This window comes from Neltuma alba, unplaced genomic scaffold (assembly GCF_004799145.2).
Source record: "Neltuma alba isolate B1F8T4 unplaced genomic scaffold, ASM479914v2 tig00011384_pilon, whole genome shotgun sequence".
In the NCBI taxonomy this organism is placed as follows: domain Eukaryota; kingdom Viridiplantae; phylum Streptophyta; class Magnoliopsida; order Fabales; family Fabaceae; genus Neltuma; species Neltuma alba.
The window spans coordinates 28,632-56,591 of NW_021636077.1; the positions used below are offsets into that span (position 1 = coordinate 28,632).

Consider the following 27,960-nt stretch of genomic DNA (forward strand, 5'->3'; position numbering starts at 1 on the left):
GAAGTAAAACCCTCTCACGCTCACTCAGGTCCTCTCTTTTCTGCTCCTTTCTTCTTCTTCTTCACGCATTGCTATCCGAGCTATCTCCGTCGAATGGGTAGCCAAGCAGCGGCTTCGTTCCTCACGAACATTGCACGCGCCGCCTTCGGTCTCGGTGCCGCTGCAACTGTCCTTAATTCCAGCCTCTACACCGTCGATGGTGGTCAACGTGCCGTTCTCTTCGATCGTTTCCGGGGCATTCTTGACGAAACAGTCGGCGAGGGAACACATTTCCTCATCCCTTGGGTCCAGAAGCCTTACATTTTCGACATTCGCACACGCCCTCACACCTTCTCTTCAGTCTCTGGAACCAAGGACTTGCAGATGGTCAACCTAACCCTCCGTGTCCTCTCTCGTCCCGAAACGTCTCGTCTCCCTGTGATAATCCAGAATCTTGGTCTCGAGTATGACGAGAAGGTTCTTCCTTCAATTGGAAATGAAGTATTGAAAGCAGTTGTTGCTCAATTCAATGCTGATCAGCTCCTGACGGAGCGTCCCCAGGTCTCGGCTTTCGTTCGCGAGAGTTTGGTCCGGCGAGCTAAGGACTTCAACATAGTTCTTGATGATGTATGTTTGGTTATTTGATTTTGATCCAAATTCTGTTTGGGTTGATATTAGTTGGAGAATGCAATTCATATATTGATTTCTGATATCTACACAGGTCGCAATTACGCATTTGTCATATGGTGCTGAGTTTTCAAGGGCCGTGGAGCAGAAGCAGGTGGCCCAACAAGAGGCAGAGAGGTCCAAGTTCGTGGTGATGAAGGCGGAGCAGGAAAGGAGGGCTGCCATTATTAGGGCTGAGGGAGAGAGTGAATCTGCTAAGCTAATTTCAGATGCAACGGCGGCTGCTGGTACGGGGCTGATTGAGCTTAGGAGGATTGAGGCTTCCAGGGAGGTGGCTTCCACTTTAGCCAAGTCGCCTAATGTATCCTACCTTCCTGGTGGGCAGCAATTGCTCATGGCTCTTAACCCTTCACGGTGATGCTGGTAATCTTTCCAGTTTATAGTTTTTATTTATTGTTTTATATATGTCTTGGCTTTTATTTTGGTACGTAGTTGGAGTCATCTGAAATGAAATGGGGTGGTGTGGAGGAGGACCAAAAAGAACACTTGGTGAAGTTATTGAGGGCGACCTCTTGTTTCATAATTCATGCAAAGATTTTGTTGTTATTAGAGAACAATGGCGTCATGGGATCCATGTCAATTGAATTTCTTCTTCTTGTTGTATTATTTGTTGCTTTGATTTAGTACCTCTTTGTTATGTTTCGTCTTGATTTATGATTTTAACTAGCATTGATGTACTCTTGGATATGTATAGTTACCGACTTTGACCCTACTGGTCGAGCAAATTATGATTTGAGATATTGGGGTGAAGTTCAAAGTGGCTCTCCATGTAAATTAAAATGTTAAAATAATGAATGCACACTGATATTTGGTTCTGTTAATAGGGCCATATTGTTCAGGCCCTTCCGTAGCTTTCAATTGAGTTCATCTTCCAATAGCTACAGTGAACCTCTCTGAGTATATTAGATAACTGCAAGGATATGAAAGCCCATCATTTCAAGTATCAGATTGTGCTTGGCGTGCTCTTAGGTAAAAGCATTACCTTATCTTCAAGGAAAATGGAAATGCATAGAATATGTCTTAATGCTAGAATTACCTTATATTTAAAGAAGATGCGAAAAAGCAATAGCTTCGCAGTGTTGAACCCTGCTGGAAGAGATGAGCTTAGATTACCATCATGCCTGTTGTTTTAGCCAAACTGTTTTTTCATGTTAGCTAAAAGACTTAACTTGCCAGCTGTCTTTGTTTTGTTTGGGCTTTGAAGCATTTTGGATTATATTTCTTTACTAAATATTAAAAAAACATATATATGAACACATCTCGAAGTTCTCTTATTATAGGTTGTTATTCCTGTGAGTTATTTTATTAGGTTAATTGTATCTAACATTTTTGGTAGCTAGAAAGTAAATGTCAACATTTGTCACTATAATCTTTTATTTATTTGTTTATTTTATATCACACTATTACTTCGATCAGGAGGCAAGATCGTAAGCTTTCTTTGAACTTCAGGGGACTGAGCGATATCTGATTGTGTTGTGTTTTGTTTTTTTTTTTTAGGTGTTAATAGCAGATTGTTTTTGTCCCTTTTACATGTTGGCTCGTTTTTCCCCTTTTTAATATTTTGTTTTTTGGGAACAGCTAGTTGTTGATGGAGCCCAATGGAGTCGTGTAACTTCACATAGTGAGATAAAGTTCGCTGTTGTTGTTTTTCTCCCCCTTTCCTCTGGATGCCCGTCTTTCTGATTTGCTGTAAGTAGAGGGTTGAATACAATTCTCAGTTGTGCATGTGTTTATTCCACATATGGGAAAGATTGCATATGTGGATTTCAGATGAAGCGGGTGTAATTCAAACGGAATTATTTCTTGTTTGCATGTTCTTTTAACCATTCAACAGTAATATTAAGAATGGATCAGTTTGTAGTTATACAGGGGATTTTCCGTTGATTCAGGGTTGTTTTGTGCATTGACTTCAGTACACCACTGAAGGATATAAATCAGCAGGTTAAATTAGTCAAATTACAGGCAATGTTGATTAAAGTTCTTCTTCTTCTTCGTCTTCTTTTTAAATGAAGCTAAGCATTCATGTCAATTTATCATGCAATACACATTCGCGACTTAGTTTCATATAATTTTTTTGTATCACTAAATCAATTCGTGCTACTGTATAGAGCATGCTTATACTATAGAGTAAATCAATTCATGCGCAGCATTGAGAATTTGAAAAATTATATTTTTTATTCATGAAGTTTCCATGGATATCATTGATCCTCTGCACTGGAGATCATTTGTGCTCTAAATCAAACGCACTATAATTTTAATAATTACAACAACCTGTAAGACCTATTCATATTTAATCCTCCAAATCTTCATTTTCGGTCTCTAACTTGGTTTAAATAACTTGAACAATCACTTGATCTAAGAGAGCATCAATCGACAATTTTAATAAAGTTTCAGATTTCCTAATCTTACACACACATATATAGAGATATATATATATATATATATATATATATATATAGTTTCCCTTACTTCAAATTCAACGCCAAGCTGCCCAAGCATATGCCCATATATGTATAAATATATAGCTTCAGTTTCAGATTTCAAAACTCTGTTACCAGATTCATATCCCCCAACTCGCTCAGCAAATATAGTCATATATGTACACACACACATATGTATGTATATACGTAACTTCCTCCACCACACATAACTTTTACTCCAAACCTGGAAATTTTCCAGATTTGTTAGCTCTGTGTTTAAACTCAAGTTTAGCATTCAAATTATCACACACTCATTAATCCCTCGGACAATAAAACCGCCACACACTTCTAGCTACATCATTTTTCCAATTTTTATTCCAATCTTAGTTCAATCCATTTATTTCGGTACTCATTACCCAGCCACATACACCAACTGGTTCGCACATATATACACTCTCATATCAGGTTTTTGAATAACTCCTCTGGAAAGCATAGTGCAGAAACGAAAATCATCATTGAAGCAGCAATAACCGATAAGCAATCACATCTAAACACATGCAATGTCATTTAGATTTGCATATGTATCCTCTCTTTCAAACTCACACGGTTCGGTACCATACAGCAGAAGAGGGGAAGGAAAGTCGAGCGGTGGAACCATCAAAAACATCTTCCAACAACACATGCAACACCACAATTCACTTATTCAAGCTTCTAATTACATCTTCCATCCAATATTTCATTCGATTCCTATCTTTCTTTGACAACCCAGACTTTAATCTCTAATCATCTCCTCCAACACGCAGAAAACAAAAGAAATAAGGACAGTAGAGTGTTAATCAGTCTTACCCCAGTTAGAAAACAAAATTGCATGTAAACTTCTCCTCTCCGATCACTACTTTGCCGGCGACGCCCTTCTCCCTGACTCCAAGGTTTTCTCTCAGTCTCTCTCTGTTTTTCTCTCCGCTTGCAGATGAAAAATGAGACGGGAGAAGGCATGTTGGCAAATCATAAGGGTGAGGGCGTGTAAAATGGCCACAATGCCCTTTACTTCATTCCTTACTTCCAATTTTATCCCTTTCTCTATAAGATAAGCCCAGAAATTAATTTATAATATTTTATATGGATTTATATTATCTTTAGCTTCTTTGACCCATAAAATAATTATCCTAAAACTTTTAGCTCAAATATAGATCTCTAACTATTTTCCTTGAATTTCCAAGGAAATAGGTCATTTTTAACTCCCAAAATTATCCTTCAAATTGTGTAAGCCACTTTTTGGGGAAATTAACCCTTTCATAATATCCTAAACTCTCAAAATTAACATTCATAACTTTTTTCTAACTTTTTTAGGCATTAAATAATTTTAATAATTATTTCTTTATCATTCTTCCTTATTCCTTTAACACCTTGAAATTCAGGATATTACAGAAAGCATGGAAGGTACGTGACTGTTTCTTCACCAAGTGGCCGATCATTTTCTTGGAGCGCCATGCTCACCAAAAGAAATGGAGGTAGGCTGTCATAGCTTATAATGTTGGAAATGCTTCGTGCAGGAGAATATACTTTCCGTAATGGTGAAAATGTGACAACTATGTAAACTTACATCTATCTCTCTTTTTAAGAAACCTTAAAATCCCAACATTTCCAGAATTCATCATACTCCTCCGGTCCTTATTATAAGACCCAATTTGACTTTTTATTTGGTCCTAATTATAAGACCCAATCCATTTTGTCTCTTATATTTATGCATTTTTTTCCAAGATAATCCTTCTAATAATGATAGTTTTAGCCAATATACTTAATTAGCAAGGATATTTTAGGAATGACAACACTTATTTATTATAAATAACCAACTTAACTTACTTCCTTAATCTCCTCAAATAAGTCAATTGGGTCTTATAATTAGGACCGGAGGAGTAATAAAGAGAATAGATATGCTTGAGGTTGGATCCTATCATCTTAGCCAGCACTCAAGAATTAGCTCACCCAACGCACTTCAAAAGTGGCAAGTTGTGTTAGCTTCTCCAATCTATAGAGGTTACTTTAATTAGAAATCTTGAAGACGCCTTCAGTTGAGTTATATCCAGTCTATACTTGATGGTTTAGGATCCAAATCTGAGGGATCAGTTTTTAAGAGAGCCAATGCGAGACAGTTAAAAAGTTCTTATAAAATATCAAAATTATCCTCAATAAATGTTGTTAGTTCAAACTATTTATTTAATTAGTTAAAAAAATTTATAATTTGTTGGGGATATATATAGGATAAAAAAATTATTACTTTAAACAAAACATGTTTTATATTTTAATTTAAGTAATTATGAGGATTCTGCCATTGAAGGAGACATCTTTGAGCCTGTCGCTTTAGCTTGGCTTGAAGTCGTTGATGCCAGCTTCTCGAAGCTCTCTTGCAGAGGGAATGATGATTTCATCTTCTTTGTATTTGTTTGATTTGATTTATTTGGGAATAATGGATTCGTGTTGAAAGAGGGATTTTCCGTAGAGATCTAAGATGTGTAAGCATTTGCCGAAGCTGTTGAGGATTGGAATGCTAGGGCATAAGAACTGGAGGACTAGCTTGTTCAATAACTCTGGAATCCTATAATAATGATCATCTGCGATGTGTTCAATCAAACAAATAGAAACACTCAATGAAAAACCACAAGACATAGCACAGTTGGTTCTTTAAATATTTAGTTAGAGGTTTGATTCCTAGCGATATGTATGAAAAGGGTCTCCAGGCTAACAGTAAAGCCCCTTGGGGAAGTTTACGGTGCAAGAATATTAGTCACTGCTACCAGCGGTGAATACCTTAAGCTCAAAAAAAAAACACTAAGTGAAATGTATAGAGATTATAAATCATTTAATTTCTTTATTTCAACCAAGGGACTAAAACAATTTCAAGGATTATAAGATTCCTACAAATAGCTGCTTGATTCCTACAGATCACTAGCCATTCAAGAATTTTTTTCATGGAGTTTTTAGCAAATTTTACATAGCTTCTATGAACTTTATATTGTCTATACACAATCTCTTTGAACTTTGAAACTTTACAATGATTCCCTCAAAACTCTTGTGCAAATAATTCCCCAACTAGTACTTTTGGTCATTACTTATATGCATATATCTTAAATAGGAGGCTTGCTTACATCTAATTCAGAGTTTGAGGGTACAAATATATAACTTAGGGGGTTGATAATTGATGGTTGGATTTATGTATACAAAGTTAAATGTCTAGATGGATTTATTATTATTAAGTTTTAAGGGTTAAGGAGATGATTGTACATGTTCCTTCCTAGTCACTTCTTTTTAGTTAACTTTTGATTAGACTTCGTCATGAGTTTGAAATTTTACCCAAATCTGGCAGCTAGCTGATCTCAACCAAAGAAATTGAATGATTCCAAAAGTAAAATAATAATAAAAATTAGTTCATTGAAAACAAAACCAAAATACTTGTTCTGTGTAACAGTATAATTGAACTCAGATAAACCTAAAACCCAGCATCCAAAATCTACCGTGTAAATATTTAAGTATAATCAGATAAATTCAGTAAGAATTTATTGAATTAGAAAAGTTTCAAGTTAGTTTGTATTTCATCCTGTCCTTAATATACGATTTAAATAATTAATTTGTGAACATTAAAAAAATTATTTAAAGTGTTTAGTTCTAGCAAATATATACTACTTCCGGTCCTAATTATAAGAGCCAGTTGACTAATTTGAGGAGATTAAGGAAGTAAGTTGAGTTAGTTATTTGTTATAAATAGGTGTTGTCTTTCCTAAAATCTCCTTGTTAATCAAGTATATTGATTAGAACTCTTATTATTAGAAGGGTTACTTTGGGGAAAAAAAGTATAAATATGAGAGACAAAGTGGATTAGGGTCTTATATTTAAGACTAAAATAAAAATCAAATAGGGTCTTATATTAAGGACCGGAGGTAGTATTTGTTTTCCTGTAATACCCATTCTAATAATATGCATTGTACGTAATTATCCTGATTGAAGTCCTCTTATAATTTTGATAGATAAAGTGAATTAATATATTATATTTAGGACCAAAATAAACCTCCTATCTACTTTTTATATTTAGAATTGGAGGTGTATAAAGCTCAACTAATACATTTACAGTTATTGTATGCTCATTAATTTCTTTCATTCCTCATCCTTCACATGTTGTTAGGTAAAAATATAACAGGATTTCTTTGATTCATTCTTGATGCCTTTGCATGCGAAGAATGAACGAGAGGATTAAAGAAAGAAAATCATCAAGGAGAATGGTGGAGTTGAATCATATTCAAGGGAGTCGTTTTGATATAAAACGAGAAAAATGATAGTACCTGCTGTTATTATATAAGAGTTGGATAACTAATTTGTAAATAATAAAAAAATCAATTAAGTGAGTTTGTACGATCCTACGTTGACTTTTTTCTGCTCAGCTGTGCATTTTATCTTTCTAGTTACTGGGTACTTAATTACCTAATTATTGAGTTAATATTAACACTGAGTGTAAGAATTATTTCCTATATTTATCAGTTTTTCCCAAGTCACTCCTATTGATACTTTTTCAACCATAATTAAGTAGGAGAGGGAGATATTATATTTCTTAAAATATCTTTGTTAATCATGTGTATTAAAATAATTATTGCAATCACTATAAATATTATTTGAGGGCAAAATAGATTAATATGAGAGACAAAGTATATTGAGGTTTTATATTTAGCATTAAATTGAATCTTTAACCAACTCTTATATTAAAAACCAGAAGTAGTACTAATTAACTCCTCTACTTAATATAACACCTAGTTAAAGCTGACTATGATTAAAGAAAGAAAATGATTAGGGAGAACGGTGGAGTTGAATCATATCCAAGCAAGTCCTTTTGACATAAAACGAGGGAAAAAAATACTACTTCTATAATTTTTAATACTACCTCCAGTGCTTAATATAAGGCCTTGTTTAACTTTTATTTTGATGCTAAATATAAGACCCCAATCCACTTTGTCTCTTATATTTATGCAATTTTTTCTAAGGTAGTCCTTCTAATAATGATAGTTCTAGCTAATACGCTTAATTAGTAAGGATATTTTAGAAAACACAATACCTATTTATTACAAACAACTAAATTAACTTTTTTCTTAATCTCTTCAAATTAGTCAACTAGCTCTTATAATTAGGACCGAAAGTAGTATAAGATTTATTTAACTAATTTAATTAGATCAAGAAAGTTAGATAAATTAGTTAATTATAATAAAGATGACATAATTTTCCTAAAACACCTTAATAATCTTTTTTAATATCCTTCCTCCCTCTCCTACTTAATTATGGTTGAAAAAGTATCAATAGGAGTGACTTGGGAAAAACTGATAAATATAGGAAATAATTCTTACACTCAGTGTTAATATTAACTCAATAATTAGGTAATTAAGTACCCAGTAACTAGAAAGATAAAATGCACAGCTGAGCAGAAAAAAGTCAACGTAGGATCGTACAAACTCACTCATAAACGGGAAGCGGCCGAAGCGGTGAGGAAGTATTGGAACTGGTCAACGGCAGAGGTGGGGACAGCCATCATTACCCTCAGAGCATCACTCTCATCATACGCCGGCGAAAGCGAACAATAACGACCGACGTAAATGGGTGCCACGTGGATTAGCCTCCCCAACCCAAAGTCAACCCTTTCAGCACCCAGCCCTGCCCACTGAGTCACTATTAGCACTCCGACCGAGTATGGATTTTCCCTCGACTCGGACACCCACTTTATCATCTTCCTCACGTACTCGCTGTCCACCCTCTCCTTTGCACTCCTCACCAAGCCCGACCCGTACCCAAGACCCTTCTGCACCAGATCCTTCGTGCTACTCTGTGCACATCCTAGCACCATGGCGTTCCCGTAGTAGCAGTCGGGTATGCCCGGTTTCACCCGGTTCCGCACGTCGATGCTGAAGAGAATCTTCAGGATCTGGTTCGACGGAAAAGCCATCGCTCTGGCCCAGCTTCTCCATACGTGAGCAGCCAGGACCTCAAAGGACGTGTAGGACGACGACTCGCTGACTGGACTCATTGACCGAGCCACGTTCTTGAGCTCGTCCAAGCGTCTTTTGTCGAACTTAATGGAGGTTGGTTTGAGATCGCTGGAAACCAGCGTCATGAAGTCGCAAAGATCGGGCACCCGGTTGAACTCGGTGAGGATCGTTGGGCAGGCCCGATCAGGACTTTCGGGTGATGGGTTGAGAAGATGACGGTTCCAAACGGGTGTGGGCTGGAGTGCCGGGCATTTCCCAGAAGCCAACTCAGCGAAATAACTGAGAAATTGGACGAGGCCACCACCGTCGCAGACACAATGGTTGATCCCTACACCGACGGCTGTGGCTCCGTCGTTGAGCCACGTGAATTGAACCACGAGCGGCGGTGATCCGGTCGAGAACGTCAGGTACATTTAGGGACAAGAATTTTCTCCAGGAAGTCACCGTCTGGGGGGCTTTATTGAAGTCGCTGACTGTGTAACGGTCAGAAAAGGCCTCGATGAACACCGCGCCCTGGGCCCGGCACACGACCTCGAGGCCCGATCCACCGGAGCAAGGCCTGACCCTGCCGGCAAATGGGTAGTACGGGACCAAAGCTTGAGCTAATGCGGCTTTGAGACGAGCCGAGGTGGCGGCGCGGTCCAAGCCGGGGCAGGGTGTGTAGACCAAGAGACACTCAGCAGTAAAACGAAGGAAGAGTTGAGAATCGAGAGCGGAAAGAGGGAGAACACAAGTTGGGGTTGGATCAGAAGGAGTTATAACGACAGCTTCAAGGCTTCCCATATGTTCTGTCTGAATTTACAAGAAAATATGATCAAATTAATTAGAAGGAAGCGGCTGTGATGTGTGTGTTTGTGTTGTGGTGTGCTTTTTGTTAAGAAGAAAGGGTGGCCAGTGCCCAGAAGGCTCATCCACGTGGTTGCGTGATATGCCAAAATGCATTAATTGGCTTATTGTATTAGTAGTGTTTGTCTTATATATAAAGCACCAAAACATGTACTTAAAGCTTATCCAAATAGTTTTTTAGAATATACTACAGTCTGAAATATAAGAGATAGTTAGATATTTAATTTAGTTCTAAATATGATATTACAATCTATTTTATTTCTTATATTTATATTTTTTTTTGTCAAAACAGTTCTTATAGTGATTGCGCATGTTAAAGGGTTTTCATTAAAAGGTAATTATAATGCACATGATAACAATACTTATTTATTACAAATAATTAATTTAAATAATTTTATTAATATTCATAAATTAGTTATCTAAATCTTATATTAAAGATCAAAGGTAGTACTACGTACTTCCAGGTCTTTTTATAACATCCAAATAACCAAATTATGTCATTTAAGAAATCTATTAATATTAGTTAAAAAGAATAAATATGTAAGTAATGTATCTTTTTCTTCCAACTATGTCCTTATTTATAAGAGGGCATGTGCGAGAGATCTACAGTGAAAAAAATGAAAATGAATGTATGAGAAAATATTTATAATGTAATTAATTAGGAATAAAATTAGTAACATTATCTAAAACTGATTTTTATAAAAATAAAAGGATCGGAGGGAATATATGCTGAACGTGGGAATCTTGAGCGTTTTGAATTATAATGTTCTTTGGCAAGGAAAAAAAAAGAATTATAAATGTTCGAGCATAACTAAATAATTTTAAATGTTTTCAAAGACGCAAAACATGAAATGCTAATTAATTCTCATATGATGAGCTTGTTCTTCATCCAATGAACTACGGTTGAAATTAAACACAAGGAGAATCATATTTTTTTTAAAAAAAATCAGTTTGAGTGCTTATCATTTTAAACTCGTCAAATTTTTACCGTTCAGATTTGATCTTGATAGTTCAGATTTAATATTTTTAATTTATTATTCGTAAATAAAAATTACCATTTTTCAAAAAAAGAAGATAATTAAGATATTATCTTTATTTTATATTTTATACCAATTAAAATGATTTTTTTAAAATAAGAGTAAAAAAAATCAAATCTAAATTATCCAAATCAGATTTGGACGATTCAAATTTAATGAGCTTATGAGCACCCAAACTCATTCTTTTTTTGGGGGGGGGGGATAATAGATCAACCATTAAACATCTGCTGACAAATTAATTAATTATATAATAACACTCTTAATCACATGAAGCAACTGTTTTTTTCTTTTTCTTTTTGGCGGTGCCATCGAGCACTTTCTTAAATAATTACACTCCAAGCATGCATTAATTCGTTTAATTCTATTATTTTTATTTGCTCCCTCAAGTACACCTCATTAAATTCATTATTAATTACTCTGCTGGTCCTATTTATAAATGAAGGACAAAATAATACATTTATGCTGAAAATTTAATAAAACGACTTATAAATAGAACCAAAAGAAACTTTCTCTCTCTGTCTTATTTATAGGTAACAAAATTTCCTATGTCATTTATGTGTCCACACAAACTTCTTTGCTTGACGTTAAGAACAAAGACCAAATAAAAAAATTGTGTCCTGTTGCGTCTCTGGTCCGAGCTTGGTGGCTACGCGGACGAGCTTATTATAATAATTTCCATCCATGTGGGTGTTGTGCGTCCATCATATATCTATAAAGAAAAATACTTAAATCAGGTTGTTTGTATTTATGATATTAATTTTTCCAATTACACATAACTATGTATCTTATTTTTAAAATAATATCATTTAATTATAAATCCTCACGCTTAAAAATATGACACATAATTATGTGTTATTGGAGAACTTAATATAATGGATATAAAAAACTTGATGTAAATATGATACATATATACACACTACTATATTCTTACTACTACATCCGGTCCTAATTATAAGAGCTAATTGACTAATTTGAGGAGATTAAGAAAGTAAGTTAAGTTAGTTATTTATAATAAATAGATGTTGACTTTTCAAAAATATTTTTGCTAATCAAGGGTGTTGATGAGAACTATCATTATTAGAAAGATCATTTTGAAAAAAATTTGCTAAATATTAGAGATAAAGTAAATTAGGATCTTATATTTAGGATCAAAATAAAAGTCAAATAAGATCTTATATTAATGACCGGAGGTAGCATAAGATATACTTAACTAGTTTAGGTAAATTAAAAAAAAGTAGTGAAATTAATTATTTCTCAAAAATATGTGTTTGTTTCCTTAATATATCTTCTTACTATAAAGTCTGATTTGAACGTTCAATTCTCCACGCTATTAACAGCTGGATCATATAAACATATAAGATTAGTGTTGTTGTTGTTATTATTTATCTACTTTTTCCCCACTTGGTGATAATAGTTTAATGAATAGTGGTTAATTAGGTGGTTCGTTCGTTTTATCAACAGTACTATATTGTTCTCTAGCTTCCTACGATACTTGCATGGTCACCGCTTCTGAAGCAGGACCCTTCACGTTTATGCGTTCGTGCTTATAGGCTTCCTGCCATTAGGATGATAAAAAAATATTATAAATAAATCTTTCAATGATATATATATGGAAAATACTTAAATTAAATTATTTATATCCATTACATCAAGTTCTCTAATTACATATAGCCATATGTTTTATTTTTTCCTATGTGGGTTTATAATTAAATGTTCAAAAATGGAACACACGACTAAGTGTAATTGGAGAACTTGATATAATGAATATAAAAAACTTGACCGAAATATAGTCCCATATATATAATATGTTTGATTTAAAATATTAAGTGGAGACAAAGTCTTTCTTTTTTATTTTTGAAATAAACGTGCTGAGAATCTTGTTGACTTACCAACGAAGACTTGGTTCAATTAGTAAAAGAGTTAACTCATAACTCACAAAGTTGTGAGTTTGAATCCCGCTCCGATGTGAGGACCTTGTTAATAAGTAATCTGTAAATATCTTTGTAAGCATTTATTGAGCCAGGACGTATGTCCTAACTCTAGTGAGTCCCTGGGTTTCAACTTACCTAAACTTTTTTGTATATAAAAAAATCGTATTGACTCAATAATTAAATTTAAAACTAGATATAAGTTTATATATATTTATATCATATGTTCCTAGAATGTAACTTCATGCTACAACTGCTTATATTAAGCTCATCTGTCCACATTATTTAGGATTGCCTTGAATTTATTTGAGCAGAGATATTAAATTATTAAAGGACATTTAAATTTTAACTCCACGTCGTATCCCGGGTGTTTTATTCTTAATAAATCTATTTAACTGTGCTAGGTTATAACCCCCAAATTGCATAGGCTATCTATATATACAAGAATCATTGTTATTAAGGGACAATTTTAACAATTAAGTTGGGTGAAGATACACTCAGCACCCTAAACTCAAATTATTTAGTGGTGCAATTTTGCTTTTCATCTAATAGAATTATAGCAGTCTCACCCAAAACCTAACACTTCTTTAACTAAATTTTCTCCTCCCACAACTGGCCGTTTGCTTTTCAGTTTCCAAACGACACGTCATCTTTGGAACGGGTGGAGGTGATTTTTTATGGGTGCACTGTTCATTGTCGTTTTCGTGGGTGTTCAATGGGAGAGGGGATCGGAGGATGAGGTCTTAACTTCATAAGCTTCCAGTCAACTAAGATATTCTAACCAATTTAGTGCATTTCACCTCCTATCCTAATTATAAGATCTCATTTACAGTCTACAAATAAGTTCTTATAGTTAAAACTAGAGATAGTATCTTTTTATGTATTGTACTTGAGAAAACAAATATGATATCACTTTAGGGGGTGTTTGGATAAAACCAAACCATGGTCTGGAAAATAGCTTTTGGAGAATAGATTCTAGAAAAAATAGATTTTGTGAAAAAGTGATTCTGAAAAGTGAGAGCGTTTGGATAGTTGTTATCAGAAACACTTTTTATATGTACAAATTATTAAAAAAAGTATAAGTTAATATGATAATTACATTTGATATATTTTAATTTGAAGGAATAAAATTGTTAATAGTATATTTTTTACCAACATAATTAATAATACATAAGATAATGTAATTAATAAATAATTAATATGTGTATATTTATTTATAAGATATAAGATTAAATATGTTTATAAAAAATTAATTAAGGGGTGTTAAAGTGATATTATTGATGAAATTTATTCTAACAGGCACAATCATACTCTCCAATTTGAACCAAAAGCATAATGGATTCACTTCTCCCGAAACCATGGTTCTAAGACTATGGTTTCGGGTTCCAAGACTATGGTTTCGACCCAAATCATGGTTTCAGATAATTTGTGCCTGTTTGAGTGATTTTTTTTCTCAAACCGTGGTTTGAGTCTTCAAATCATGGTTTGGCCTGCTATCCAAACAGGTCCTTAGAAATCAAAAAAGTGAATTTTTGAAACAAAACTGTGCTTTCCTAGGTTGCTCTCACAAGTGAAGAAAGCAAAAACTTGAAAATATTAAATAGTTGTTCCCTAGGTATAATTATAACAGCTTTCACCCGAAACAAATTTTGAAGAGCTCGAAGGACAATTATAAAGCCAACACCTTTCTTCATGGTCACTCAGAAATAGAGACATAGGAAGACTGAGAGAGGTGAACAGTGCTCCTCAATTGGGCCTCCATGAAGAAGACGATGAGCAGTGCTCCCACCATCAATTCAATCACCTCCTCTGACGTTCAGAAGATTACGTGTCATTAAAAAAAGGGACAAATGGCTAACTATTACAGGAAATAATGGAGTTAAAGAGGTGTTAGGTTTTGGATGAGATTGCTCCAATTTTATTAGATGAGGGGTAAAATTACACTACAAAATAGTTTAGGTTGTTGGATGCACCTTCAAAAATAGTTCCAGATGCTAGGTGCACATTTATCTTTATTTTAATATAACCAATTTAACTCTCAGTTTATTCTGATCCGACCAACTAACCATTGAACCATTATCTCAACATGTTTACTGTTTTTTTTTAATTCCTTGAAATTTTTCCCACAATATCAATACCACTAGATAATAGGCCAACCGAACAACATAATAATTTTTTTAAAAAATTATTATTGGTACGCAGCTCAGCATTTGGCCACATATTACAAATTATATGAAGCAAGATAATGGATTTAGCACCACCAAATTTACATATTATATTGATTCTACAAAGTTATCAATAGAAAAAATTGAGCTTGACCATTAGCCTATTTCGACTTGTGAGACATACTACCTCTAGTTCTAATTATAAGACCTCATTTATAGTTTACAAACGAAGTCTTATAATTAGAATCGAAGGTAGTATTATGTAGCCAGTCATATGATGCAAACACACAGACAATCATCTAGAGATTCACATGTGATAGCGGTGTTAAATCCTACTCCCCCTATACTTTTTAATTTTATAAGAACCTTAGACCCCATTACGTAAAATAAAAAGTTATTTAAAGATAATAAATGAATAGAAATTGAAAATTCTTTATCCAAAATATCTTTATTTATGGGAGAAAGAGAATATAACAAAGAGAATAAGAAAATTAGTATAATAAAGAGAATTATGAAAGAGAGATAATGTGTGATGGATAGAGATGATTGTTTGCAAAATGAGGATAATAAATATATTAAGTATTAAAATCAGTAATTAACAGGAACAAATAGGAAATTTACTGCAAACATTTAAGACAATTTGTAAATGTTGCTTATATTTAGGGGCAAGAGAGAGATAATAAGGTCATAAAAAAAAAAAGAGATAATAATTGTTGCTTATAAAAAGAGACGGAGGGAGTATTACTTTCTGGGTTTTGCATAGTAAATAAATATGCATAACTGAAACATATTAAAATCCATAAAGTCAATTTCATAAACAATAATAATAAGCGATTATTTTATTAACCATCCAAAGGAATTAAAAACACCAACGGATCATACTCATTAACATACATGAAGAAATAAATTAAACCTCCAATATTAATAACGTTTTAAGCATGGAGGTCATGAAAATTACAATTTAATAATAATAGTCCCTTTTAAAATAACTATTCACCACACCATTAGAACCTTCAACGGAAAGAAATTAGACCCAGCAATAATGGAAAATAAATTACTCATTTAAAATTTCTCTCCTTTCATTAAACTGGCGACATGGAATTGGATTCCCTCCATTTACTTCTATTTTATTAATTTAATAAGTGAACTTCAATTCTAAAATGAACCTACCTCCAAATTTTCTACAAAATAGCCATTAAAATCCGCAATATGCCCACTCGTGTTGCCTGTGGCGCAAGCCATGCTCAATATCCTGGCGGTCACCTTTGTCACGAATTACTCTACAAGTGTCTTGGAGGTCTTGAGTGAATCCAGTTTCAAAAGTAAATTTGGCACCGGTGTTCATTACCATCATGGTCCACTTGAGCATGTAACATATGTTGGCGGCAGCAAATGAGGAGCTCCATAAGTCCGTTTCATGCATAAATATCGTCGGATTCACTGCTACAACACATGCTTTCATCGGGTTCATATCTACTACCAGTTAAGATCATCACACCAGGTGACCATGCGCCTAGGTCACAATGTGAGTTAGAATTCAACCCTCAAATCATCCTTGGCCTCTACAATCGCCAAATGTTCATCTCTTGTCATCTTAATTTTGCCACAGAGACGAGGAGGAGTATATTTCAACCAATTTTTTTATTATAAGGTCTCAAATAATATCCTAAAATGAGGTGCAAATAACAAACATGAGACCCAACTCAAACTTCCTAATAATAACTTGAATGGAATTATCAAATTAAGACAAAGCTTAGAGGCCTCCCTCTAATAACTCTGCCGCTGATGAATGCCAAAACAATTGACATAGAATAACTCCTAAGAGTGTTGGTGGCAGCACGTGAATTCTCCAACAGCAAATCTTCTAACTCCTCTATAATATTATACAAATCCTGTTGACAGTAGCATCTATAGAAAATCAGTAAATCCGAGTCTTGTCCTATAGATACTATTTTTAAAAGCTATTTCATAGCTACCCGCAAAACAAAAAGCGATACTCCCTAGGATCAAGCAAATTCTTCCTGCAAAATTAGAGTGAACAGAACAATGAAAGGTAAAAGAACTCAGCCTGATAGAACACCAGAAGAGGAAAGAAAGTTTTGTCTGAAAGGTGTACTACGAACTCCAGGCTCATGCCCCTTTTTATAGGCTATGGATCACAATACTATTTAGCACATTTAAGGGCAATTAACTCATCAATAAATAGTTATGAACACAGCTAAGTGGGTGTTTTACATAGTTATTAACTTGCTTAATGATTGTTAAAGTTGTCAGTTGCAAACACTGATGAGGCATGATGGTAATTAAAATAAAAGATTAATTAAATAGATATTTTCTATAAACCCAGTACCACATTTGACTCATATACATGGGGTGAGGGAATTGCCGGATTTGCTTCCAGTGGCCCATTGTGCATGTGACTTCACTCCTCCTCTTAACTAATTTAGTAAGATCATTTATTACTTGGACCCCATTAATCCTAAGTAATGTGGGAGTTTTTCTTTGACATACTTACCCACATTATTTACAACAAAATTTATCTATGGTCCTGAGTTTTTTTTTTTGTTCGAATATGGTCCAGTGCTTTTTTTGCCTCATACTCCTAAAACTTCAAATATTCATTTTAAAATTTCTTCTTCCATTTTTACAAGTTATTTCTTCAAATTTCACAAATATTCTTTTTCATTCCCTTTTCTCGTAAATAAAGAGAGTGAATTTTTTTCACATGCATTTGGTGATAAAATTTACAACTTACTGTGTGAGCTTGTTGCACAAGTTCTTCAGAATTATACCATCATTTCAAACATTATGAGCATATATGACCTGTGCCGATAAATCCATGGTATGGTCTGCAAATTCCACAATTTTACTCAAATTTAAAAAAATGCTTGAAAATTTTCGTCATTGAAAAAAAAAAAAAAGGATGTCTGAAGAGTTAAAAGACACTCAGTCTAAGGAACCCATGTAACAAAAACACATGACTGGCTATAAATTCCAGGACATACAAATTTTAGTGAAGGCCTTGTAAACCTTCACAGGAAAAAAAAAAAAAAGAGGCTTTTGAACTTTGATGCTTGGTTGAATTTTAAGGAATAACGTGTAAATGTGAGAGGAAATTTTTTGAATATATTTAAAAATTTTAAATAATCTGTAGGGAAAAGACACATAAATTGACATGTAAATTTCACATTATGAGCCAAGTTTGGAAAAGTATTTATAAATAAAAATATAGAATGTAAAATTAAGATATCGCTATATAGATCATTTTCAATGTGTGGAGATAAGAAAGAAGTCTTTGAACTACTTCTTTGTTCTTAATTAAATTAAGAGACCAATTTAAAATTTATTTGTTTATGAAAATTTATTATGGTTTCCCAAAAATTAAAATTGTTGGGCGCCAAATATACTTCATATTGTATATATTATATTGATATTAATTAGACTAATAAATTAACTTAAGTTAATGCCAAATTCAATTTTATATGGACTCAAATTAAATAAATAATATGATAACAACAATTGTTCCTAACTTCATACATTACTTGAGATGAGATACTTTTATACACACCTTATTTAATCATTACAAAGTAGTGAAACAATTTTTAAAAGGTCCACTTGTTTATAAATGAAAATTCCACTTATAACATTTGAATAAGATTATTCCTTTTATAAATGTATGATATAATAGATTATACATATCTGTAAATTTAGAACTTACTAATTTACTAACTTAGAATTATAGGATGAAAATGACTATAAACATATTTTATAAATTTACCCATGAATAAGTTACATTTTTCACAATCCTATTTTAAATGTCTAGGCAAAAGACATCATGTACTCCCTTTGGTCCTTACTCTTTATCATAAAGGGTCAATAAGCTAATTCACACATATTAAAAAATAATAGTTATACAGTTAAAAGTATTCCAAAGTATAAAATTTTCCAAACCTACCCTTGTAACAAACTTTGAGGAGCCAGTGTAAAAATATTTACTTGAGTAATAATAATTTATAATTCAGGGTAAATTAGAAAAAAATTCATTAATGACCTTATTAACGTCCCCTTTTATAATAAGGGAGTATCAAACAATCTAACTGTAAGAAAAGCAAGTGTCAGAAGCTTTAACTCTACTTTATTTACATGTATTAATTAATAATTATGATGTCATATATATATATATATATTACTATACGCTTTGTTTGCCTCTACCTATCAAACAATCATCTCTTTCTTATTGTTATGGGCTAGCCCATGCCCGTTTATTAATAATAATAATGATTCTTGTATATATATATATATATTAATATATGTTTTGTTTGCCTCTACATTTATATATATTAAAACGGGCTGCTACCGGATTATAGGCTAGTCCATGCCCGTTTATTCATATATATATATATATATATATTAATATACGCTTTGGTAGGTAGGGTCATCTTCAATAGCCTCTTCAACATTAGGAACTAACTCACTAACCACATCACCACTAGCAACAGAATCCACTTGCTGCAATGATTGCTGGGATGTTAATGCATCATCATCAGAAGGTTTGACATTAATTGCATACTCATCATATAGGCGATGCTGAAAGCTTGAATGAAAGGCAGCTGTTGAAGCTAGGTCTAAACTCTAAAGAATAAAAATATTTTTTAAAGAAAATAAAACTTAAATGGGCGGGTATGGGCAGCCCGAAGCCTTGCCCATAGCCCGTCTTGTTTAATGGGTTGTCCCGCCCATTTAAGTCAGCCCGTTTATTATCTTCTATTTGGGCTAATAGGGCGGGCTTTAATGGGCAAAAAATTATTGGGTTATGGGCGGGCTAGCGGGTTATGGGCTATTTGCTCACCCCTAAGATGAATAATTGGGAAGGGTATATCCATCTAGGCTAAAAAAAAAAAAAACAAGACACATATCCCATAGGCCCTCACACTCTCTCTTTTTCCTCCAAAAGCAGAAAATTTTTGCTCCTGCCAAAATCATGGTTTTGACCAAAACCATGATTTTGGTTTTTTTATTTTTTATGGTGTTTGGGTGATTTTCCCCAAACCATGGTTTGGGTCATCACCCAAACACCCCTTAGACTCATTGTCTTAATGATTTCATTATTGTGTTCTTTGTAGGACATTGTTGATCAAGAAAAATTTAGAAGAGAGTGCAATTGCACAAAATCAATGTTTCAAATGGGCATTGCCCATGTCACAAGGTAATTGTTTACTCTGTGCATTGTACTAAACTTTTGCTGTGGAATTAGTTAATGGTTAGATTATTGGTCTTGTTTTAAAAAAAATTATTGTGAGTTCAATAATAAATTTAAAATTAATTCTTGTTAATATATTTTCACTTTTTCACTGAAGCGTAAGCTTCGATGTTTAAGTTCATGCCGATGCAAAAGTTGTGGTAGTAGCCATGGCAATATAAATAAGAATTAGGATCAAGCATCACCTAATCGATAGCTTGGCTGGAGCGTGATGAAAATAACAAATGGATGAAGGAAGAGTGGAGAATCATGAGAGCAATTAGGTTGAGATTTTTGTTTTGGAATATTCAAAATTGTATGTTACTCTGACTTAAATAAAAGAATGCAAAAAACGAGTGAACCACGAAATTTGGGCATTGTACGTAGTTGTAAATTTTGAGAATGATGCTAAATTCACAGTTGTGGATTAAGGAACTATTTTTAAAAATAAAAGCTATTCATGTGCATACCAAAATTATCTATCTATACTCGTGAAGTATTAATTGTAAACTGCTTTTAACACTTATAGTACATCCGTGGCTCTTTAATATAATAGCTAATCAACTGCTCCTCCGGTCTTAAATATATGACCTTTATACACACTAGTGTGTGTATATTTAGAACCGGAGGAGTAATTTGGATAAATTTAAATCAATTAGTTAATTATAATAAAGATGACATGATCTTTTTAAAATACCTAAAACCCCATTATATTATATATTATTTTATAAGCTATGTAAATCAGTTTGAAAAAATAAAAAAAATATGAAAAAAAGTAAATTAAGATGTTACGTTTAAGATCAAAGCAAACCCCAACTAATTTTTATTTTAAGGACAATAAAGAATATTTGAAGCCTTGAAAATTACCTGTGAATACTATATTAAAAATGGATATATCTTATTAGTATAACATTATTATCAACATAATTTTTGCATGGGACAAATTTGGATAAGTTGGTAGTGAATCTTGTATTCTAGGTGAGTTTGGATCTCCGTAGAAAACCCCAAAAATGCTTGGGAAAATGTGAAATGTGAAATGTGGGTTGGCGGTTCATCTGAAAATAAAAACTTCTTTGGATTGGCTTTTTCTCCATATCGCTTTTGGAGAAAAAGCATGGTGCCGGCAAATGTGGGGAGAGGTTATGGTGGGCGTTGCAAAGGCTAATCTGCCATTATGTGCATTTGCAAACCCAGATTTGTCCCTTTTCTCTCTTCTCCTTCACACGTCCAAGCTCATCGAAGCTGAAGAAGAAGAATCACAGTAGTGCGTAGCGACCCCCCTCTCTCTAAGTTGCGCTTAAAGAAGAAGGTCCAGTCGTATAAACTAACCCCTGCCGCTAGTGCCCTTGTGCAGTTCATCAAGCCCGCCTTCTTGAGAAGAAGACCAAAAGCTTTCACTCCCTCCACCCTCTTTTCCAGCTTGCGATCTCCATCTAAAGAAAACAGTGAAGAAACCCAGTCAATCAAGATGTGAATGGAGGGTTTGGGGAAGAGCATTGCTATCGCATGTGTTCCTTCCTTATGCTGCGTCTTAGATCTAAATTCACAATTGATGTACCTAATGGAGGATTAAAAAGAGAACTAAATCAAAGGAAAAAAATAAAATAAATGAAATGAAATTAACATAAAACAAAATATTTAACTACGTCATTTTTAACTAGAAAATTATGTAGTTGAAAAATTTTCAATTTCACTAAATTTATATTCATGTATATCCATTAATTAAATATATTTAATTAACTAAAATGTATTTTCAAAATTTTCTCGATAATAATTATGTTTATTTTTATAATTTTAATTTTAATTATTCTCTAACAATTATCACATTATAAACATAAAATATAAACATATATTATTAAATAAAATTGATGTCTTTTTCAGTCATTTTATAGTAAACTTATTTTTTTACTAATTATCCAAATAGTTTCAACTTGTCAAATTGGCATTTTTATAAATATCAATTCAAACATAAATCACATTATAATAATAGACTTTTACCCTAGTTTACGTTTGCAAAAATCAGATGATAATAAAAATCACTTTTGCAGCCGCTTATCTAAACACACCTAATATCTCACTTGTTTCTGATCCCCATCAATATAAAGACATCGAGTTGCATTGTCATGTGTTGACCTTCTTAAGAGCCAGATTTATGATGTGCGTTGGGTTTTACTTGTTTATCGTAATCCCAGACCCTTGGGCGAAACTATGATGAACAATTTGATTATAGTCTTTTAGTTCTTAATGTAAGATTTATTTAATTAATTTTATTAAATTAAAAAAGTTAGGCAAGTTAGTTAATTATAAAAAATATGACCTGTTTTTTTCTAAAATGTCATAATTATCTTTCTCAATATCTTTCTTCCTCTCCTACTCGATTATGGTTGAGGGAGTATTAATAGAAATAATTTAGAAAAAAATAAAAGTGATAAATAGATTTTGTATTTATGATCAAGATCAACTCAATAATTGTATCTTGTATTAAGAACAAGATCAGGAGTACAATATTGCTTAACTAACTTCTAATAAAAAATTCTATTTAATTTCTTAGTCATCTTATGCATATAATTAATATTTCTATTAACAAGCTATTAGCTGATGAGGTAAGGACCTCACCTCATAAAGAAAAGAATATAAGTTTAAATCTTAAAAAGCGTATTTGTTAGGAGAAACGAAAACTTTTTGCACTCTAAACCTTGATAGGAGAACCCTTGATCAAATCAAATGGCAAAAGTTAATATTTTCGGATTGCATCAAGTCGTCAGTTCTTCGTGAGAAAGCAAACAAAAAATGTTACTACTGTTAAAATTAATCATAAAAGGTAGGAAAACAAATATGCATGAAGTACACCGTTAAATTCTATGTTTGAACAGTTTGGAACTGCAACGAGGAGAAAATGCAATGAACATAGTTAATGTGCTGTCTTTGTTTCAATTTCCACCTGCATCACATACAGCCAATGTACTAACTTGGATCCTTAATATAAAAACTAGTTGACTAATTTAAATATATTAAGAAAGTTTATTAAGTTAGTTATATGTAATAAATATATATTGTCTTCCCTAGAATACTTTTACTAATAATGTATATTAACTAGAATTATCATTTGATGAATTATTTAACATATGCGACTACTATAAGATTATTTTGAAAAAATAGTTAAATATTAGAAAAAAATAGATTGGAGTCTTATATTTAAAATTAAATTAAAAATCAAAATAGCTTTTATAGTAATGACTAGAGATAGTATTTTTCAAGATTTTCACAATTGGATTGACAATTGAATTGTTCAAGAGCAATTGATGCAATAAACTCGATTATGATTAAAATATACAAATATTTATATATAAGTTTAAAAAGAGTAATACTCTTCTGGTCCTTAATAGAGAACCCGATTTTTGAATTAGTTTTAGTTCTAAATATAAGATCCATTTTTTATATTTATCAATTTTTTTTCTAAATTACCCCTATAGATACTTCCTCAATCATAATCAAATAAAAAAGGAAGAATGAGAATTAAGAAAGATGATTATGATGCTTTAGGAAAAATGTGTTATTTTTCTTATAATTAACTAACTTACCTAACTTCCTTAATCTAATCAAATTAGTTAAATATGTTTTATATTAAGAACAGGAAAAGTATTTAAATAGAAAGGCTGTTAATTTATAAGTAAATTAAACATTCATGTAAAAGATCATACATAAATCTGTTTTTAAAGTACAAATATGATTAATTGTTTTAGGCTTAGAAGTTATTGGGCTTCTGTTGGAGACACGAATTAGAATTTAAGGTCCAGCATTTTCCCTCCGACCAACAGTTGAAGGCCGAAAATGGAAAAACAAAGTTCAGGACAAAGTTTTATGTTGGCTATCAAAGATCTAACACAACCTTCATTTTTTATCGGGGTTTGAGATCATCATAATAAAGTTCGGACGGTTAAAGCCCATTTTCGTTCCGGGCAAGCCTACTCAAAGCCTTGCTTCTGAATGAAAAAAAAAAGCGTTGCCCTCTCTTGCAAGCGAGACTGGGGTTTTGCTGCAAATAGCAGACGAAGTAAAACCCTCACTGACGCTTGCAAAGTTACTCCCTTCTTCTTCAAACATCGCTAACAGGGCTATCTCCATCGAATGGGTAGCCAAGCAGCTGTTTCATTCCTCACGAACATTGCACGCGCCGCCTTCGGTCTCGGTGCCGCTGCTACCGTCCTTAATTCCAGCCTCTACACCGTCGATGGCGGCCAACGTGCCGTTCTCTTCGACCGTTTTCGGGGCATTCTTGACGAAACAGTCGGCGAGGGAACCCATTTCCTCATCCCTTGGGTCCAGAAGCCTTACATTTTCGACATTCGCACACGCCCTCACACCTTCTCTTCAGTCTCTGGAACCAAGGACTTGCAGATGGTCAACCTAACCCTCCGTGTCCTCTCTCGTCCCGAAACCTCTCGCCTCCCAGTGATAATCCAGAATCTTGGTCTCGAGTATGACGAGAAGGTTCTTCCTTCAATTGGAAATGAAGTATTGAAAGCAGTGGTTGCTCAATTCAATGCTGATCAGCTCCTGACGGAGCGTCCCCAGGTCTCGGCTTTTGTTCGCGAGAGTTTGGTCCGGCGAGCTAAGGACTTCAACATAGTTCTTGATGATGTATGTTTGGTTATTCGATTTTGATCCAAATTCTGTTTGGGTTGATATTAGTCGGAGAATGCAATTCATATATTGATTTCTGATATCTACACAGGTCGCAATTACGCATTTGTCATATGGTTTTGAGTTTTCAAGGGCCGTGGAGCAGAAGCAGGTGGCCCAACAAGAGGCAGAAAGGTCCAAGTTCGTGGTGATGAAGGCGGAGCAGGAAAGAAGGGCTGCCATTATTAGAGCTGAGGGAGAGAGTGAATCTGCTAAGCTAATTTCAGATGCAACAGCGGCTGCTGGTACGGGGCTTATTGAGCTTAGGAGGATTGAGGCTTCCAGGGAGGTGGCTTCCACTTTAGCCAAGTCGCCTAATGTATCCTACCTTCCTGGTGGGCAGCAATTGCTCATGGGTCTTAACCCTTCACGGTGATGCTGGTAATCTTTCCAGTTTATAGTTTTTATTTATTGTTTTATATATGTCTTGGCTTTTATTTTTGGTTCGTAGTTGGAGTCCTCTGAAATGAAATGGGGTGGTGTAGAGGAAGAAGACTTGATGAAGTTATTGAGGGGATCTCTTGTTTAACAATTCATGCAAAGATTTGGTTGTTGTTGGAGAACAATGCTGTCATGGGATCCCTGTTGATTGTATTTCTTGTTGTTGTATTTGTTGCTTTGATTTAGTAGCTCTTTGTTATGTTTCATCTTGATTATGATTTTAACTAGCATTGATGTCCTTTTGGATATGTAGAGTTACCGACTTTAACCTTACTGGTCGAGCAAATTCTGATTTGAGGTATTGGGGTGAGTTTCTGAGTGTCTCTACGTGTAAATTAAAATATTAAAATAATGAATGCACAATGATATTTGGTTCCGTTAATAGGGCCATATTGTTCAGGTCCTTCCCCAGCTTTCAATTGAGTTTATCCTCCAATAGCTACACTAAACCTCTCTGAGTATATTAGAAAACTGCAAGGATATGAACGCCCATCAGTTCAAGTATCAGATTGTGCTTGGCACGTTCTTTGGTAAAAGCATGATAAAAAATAGTCTTAATACTATCGTTACCTTATATTCAAGGAGGATGGAAATACATGGAATATGTGTTAATACTAGAGTTGCCTTATATTTAAAGAAGATGCGAAAGAGCAATAGCTTCACAGTGTTGAACTCTGCTGGAAGAGATGGGCTTAGATTATCAGCATGACTGTTATTTTAGCCCAACTGTTTTTCCATATTAGCTAGAAGACTTAACTTGCCGGCTGTCTTTTGTTTTGTTTGGACTTAGAAGCATTTGGGATTAGATTTCTTTATTAAATGTGAAAAAAGGTAGATGAACACATCTTGAAGTTCTCATATTATAGGTTGTTATTTTTGTGAGTTATTTTATTAGGTAAATCGTATCTAACATTCTTGCTAGCTAGAAAGTAAATCTCAACATTTGTCACTACAATCTGTTATTTCTTTTATATCACACTATTACTTCAATCAGGAGGCAAGGTTTTAAGCTTTCTTTGAACTGCAGGGGAGTGAGCGATAACAGATTGTTTTGTTTTTTTAGGTGGTAATAGCGGGTTGTTTTTGTCCCTTTTACACGTTGGCTCGTTTTTCCCCTTTTTATTTTTATTTTTTAGTTATTTTGGGGGAACAGCTAGTTGTTGATGGAGCTCAATGAAGTCATGTAACTTCACATAGTGAAATAAAGCTTCTTCTCCTCTCCCCCCCCCGGGCGGGGAGCTGGGGGGGGGGGTGGGGCCTCCGGATGCCTGTCTTTCTGATTTGGATTGAATAAAATTCTTAGTTGTGCATGTGTTCATTTCACATCTGGGAAAGTTTGCATATGTAGATTTCAGATGAAGGGGGCGTAATTCAAACGGAATTATTTCTTGTTTGCATATTCTTTTAACCATTCAACAGTAATATTAAGAACGGATCGGTTTGTAGTTATACAAGGGATTTTCTGTTGATTCAGGGTTGTCTTGTGCATTGAATTTAGCGCACCACTGAAGGATATGAATTAGCAGGTTAAATTACTCAAATTACAGGCAAAGTTGATTAAAGTTCATTTTTGAAGAAGCTAAGCATACAAGTCAACTTTTCATGCAATACACATTTGCGACTTATTTCCATATCATTTTTATGCAGAGTGATTGTTTTCTATTGTCTGTTGTATCACTGAATCTATTCATGCTACTGTACAGAGCATACTTAATACTCCTCTGGTCCAAAATGTAGGACTCATTTTGTATCGTAAATTAAAATGGATTCTACATTTAGCATCAAAGGGAGTACTATACCGCAGATCATTTTTTTTCCCCCATATCATTCTTGCGTATGCACAGCAGGAGACTTTGAAAAGTTATATATATTTTTTTCCACAAAGTTTCCATGAGCACCATTGATCCTCTGCACAGTAGATCATTTGTGCTCAAACTCAAACGTCCTATAATTTTAGTAATATTTGAAAAGTTTGTAAAGTATATTCAAGTGTACATCATGAGATTCATTGTAAAGTATTTCTGTTGTTTCTTGGTAGTTTGTAATACTTTGCTTGCTACAAGCCCTTATATATTTCCTCTTTGACTGCAGGTTTCAATGATAATGGTTCTTGGCAAACTTGAATCTTTTTTTTCCTCCTTGATGTCCTTCTTTGTTGAAAGCATTTTTTTTCCACTGGTCCTTCATTTTGTCCTTCATTTTGCAGACTGAATCTGAACATGTTAACCTTGTTTAAACAAAAATAGGAATGAATATCAATTTGATGCTTGATCTATATCTTCTATTCATTGTAGAGGCATGTCAATATGCAAAACGCCTAGAATTGATTACTAATATGGAAGTGTCGCTGTCAATGATAAATTTTCTGCTAAAAGGTTATTCAGAATGATTTTAAGAATTAGTCCTCAAATATAATTCTTCCTATTTATTTGAAGAAAGATTTGCATTACGGTCCCAATTACTCTGTGAATGTAATCTAGATGCTATTACAATTAGAATAGAAGATTTGAGTATT

The 27,960-nt window shown here is 33.7% G+C and overlaps 2 protein-coding genes and 1 pseudogene across 5 annotated transcripts; 2 read left to right on the plus strand and 1 right to left on the minus strand.

Annotated features, from left to right (window-relative positions):
- On the plus strand, positions 1–27,716 carry LOC114712638 (prohibitin-3, mitochondrial-like). Of its 3 annotated transcripts, none has more exons than XM_028897187.1 (3): positions 1–606; positions 701–1,029; positions 27,537–27,716. In XM_028897187.1, exons 1-2 carry the CDS (start codon positions 94–96, stop codon positions 1,022–1,024), a joined length of 837 nt encoding a protein of 278 aa, XP_028753020.1. In that variant the 5' UTR covers positions 1–93; the 3' UTR covers positions 1,025–1,029; positions 27,537–27,716. The 3 variants fall into 3 exon arrangements, with proteins under 3 accessions (XP_028753020.1, XP_028753018.1, XP_028753019.1); XM_028897185.1 differs by lacking the exon at positions 27,537–27,716 and adding an exon at positions 2,245–2,548; XM_028897186.1 differs by lacking the exon at positions 27,537–27,716 and adding an exon at positions 2,164–2,230.
- On the minus strand, positions 8,581–9,890 carry LOC114712636 (taxadien-5-alpha-ol O-acetyltransferase-like; annotated as a pseudogene).
- On the plus strand, positions 24,376–27,716 carry LOC114712640 (prohibitin-3, mitochondrial-like). 2 transcript variants are annotated; one of them, XM_028897188.1, is made up of 3 exons: positions 24,376–24,962; positions 25,057–25,385; positions 27,537–27,716. In XM_028897188.1, exons 1-2 carry the CDS (start codon positions 24,450–24,452, stop codon positions 25,378–25,380), a joined length of 837 nt encoding a protein of 278 aa, XP_028753021.1. In that variant the 5' UTR covers positions 24,376–24,449; the 3' UTR covers positions 25,381–25,385; positions 27,537–27,716. The 2 variants fall into 2 exon arrangements, with proteins under 2 accessions (XP_028753021.1, XP_028753022.1); XM_028897189.1 differs by lacking the exon at positions 27,537–27,716 and adding an exon at positions 26,599–26,612.
- Positions 27,717–27,960: the final 244 nt, after the last annotated feature.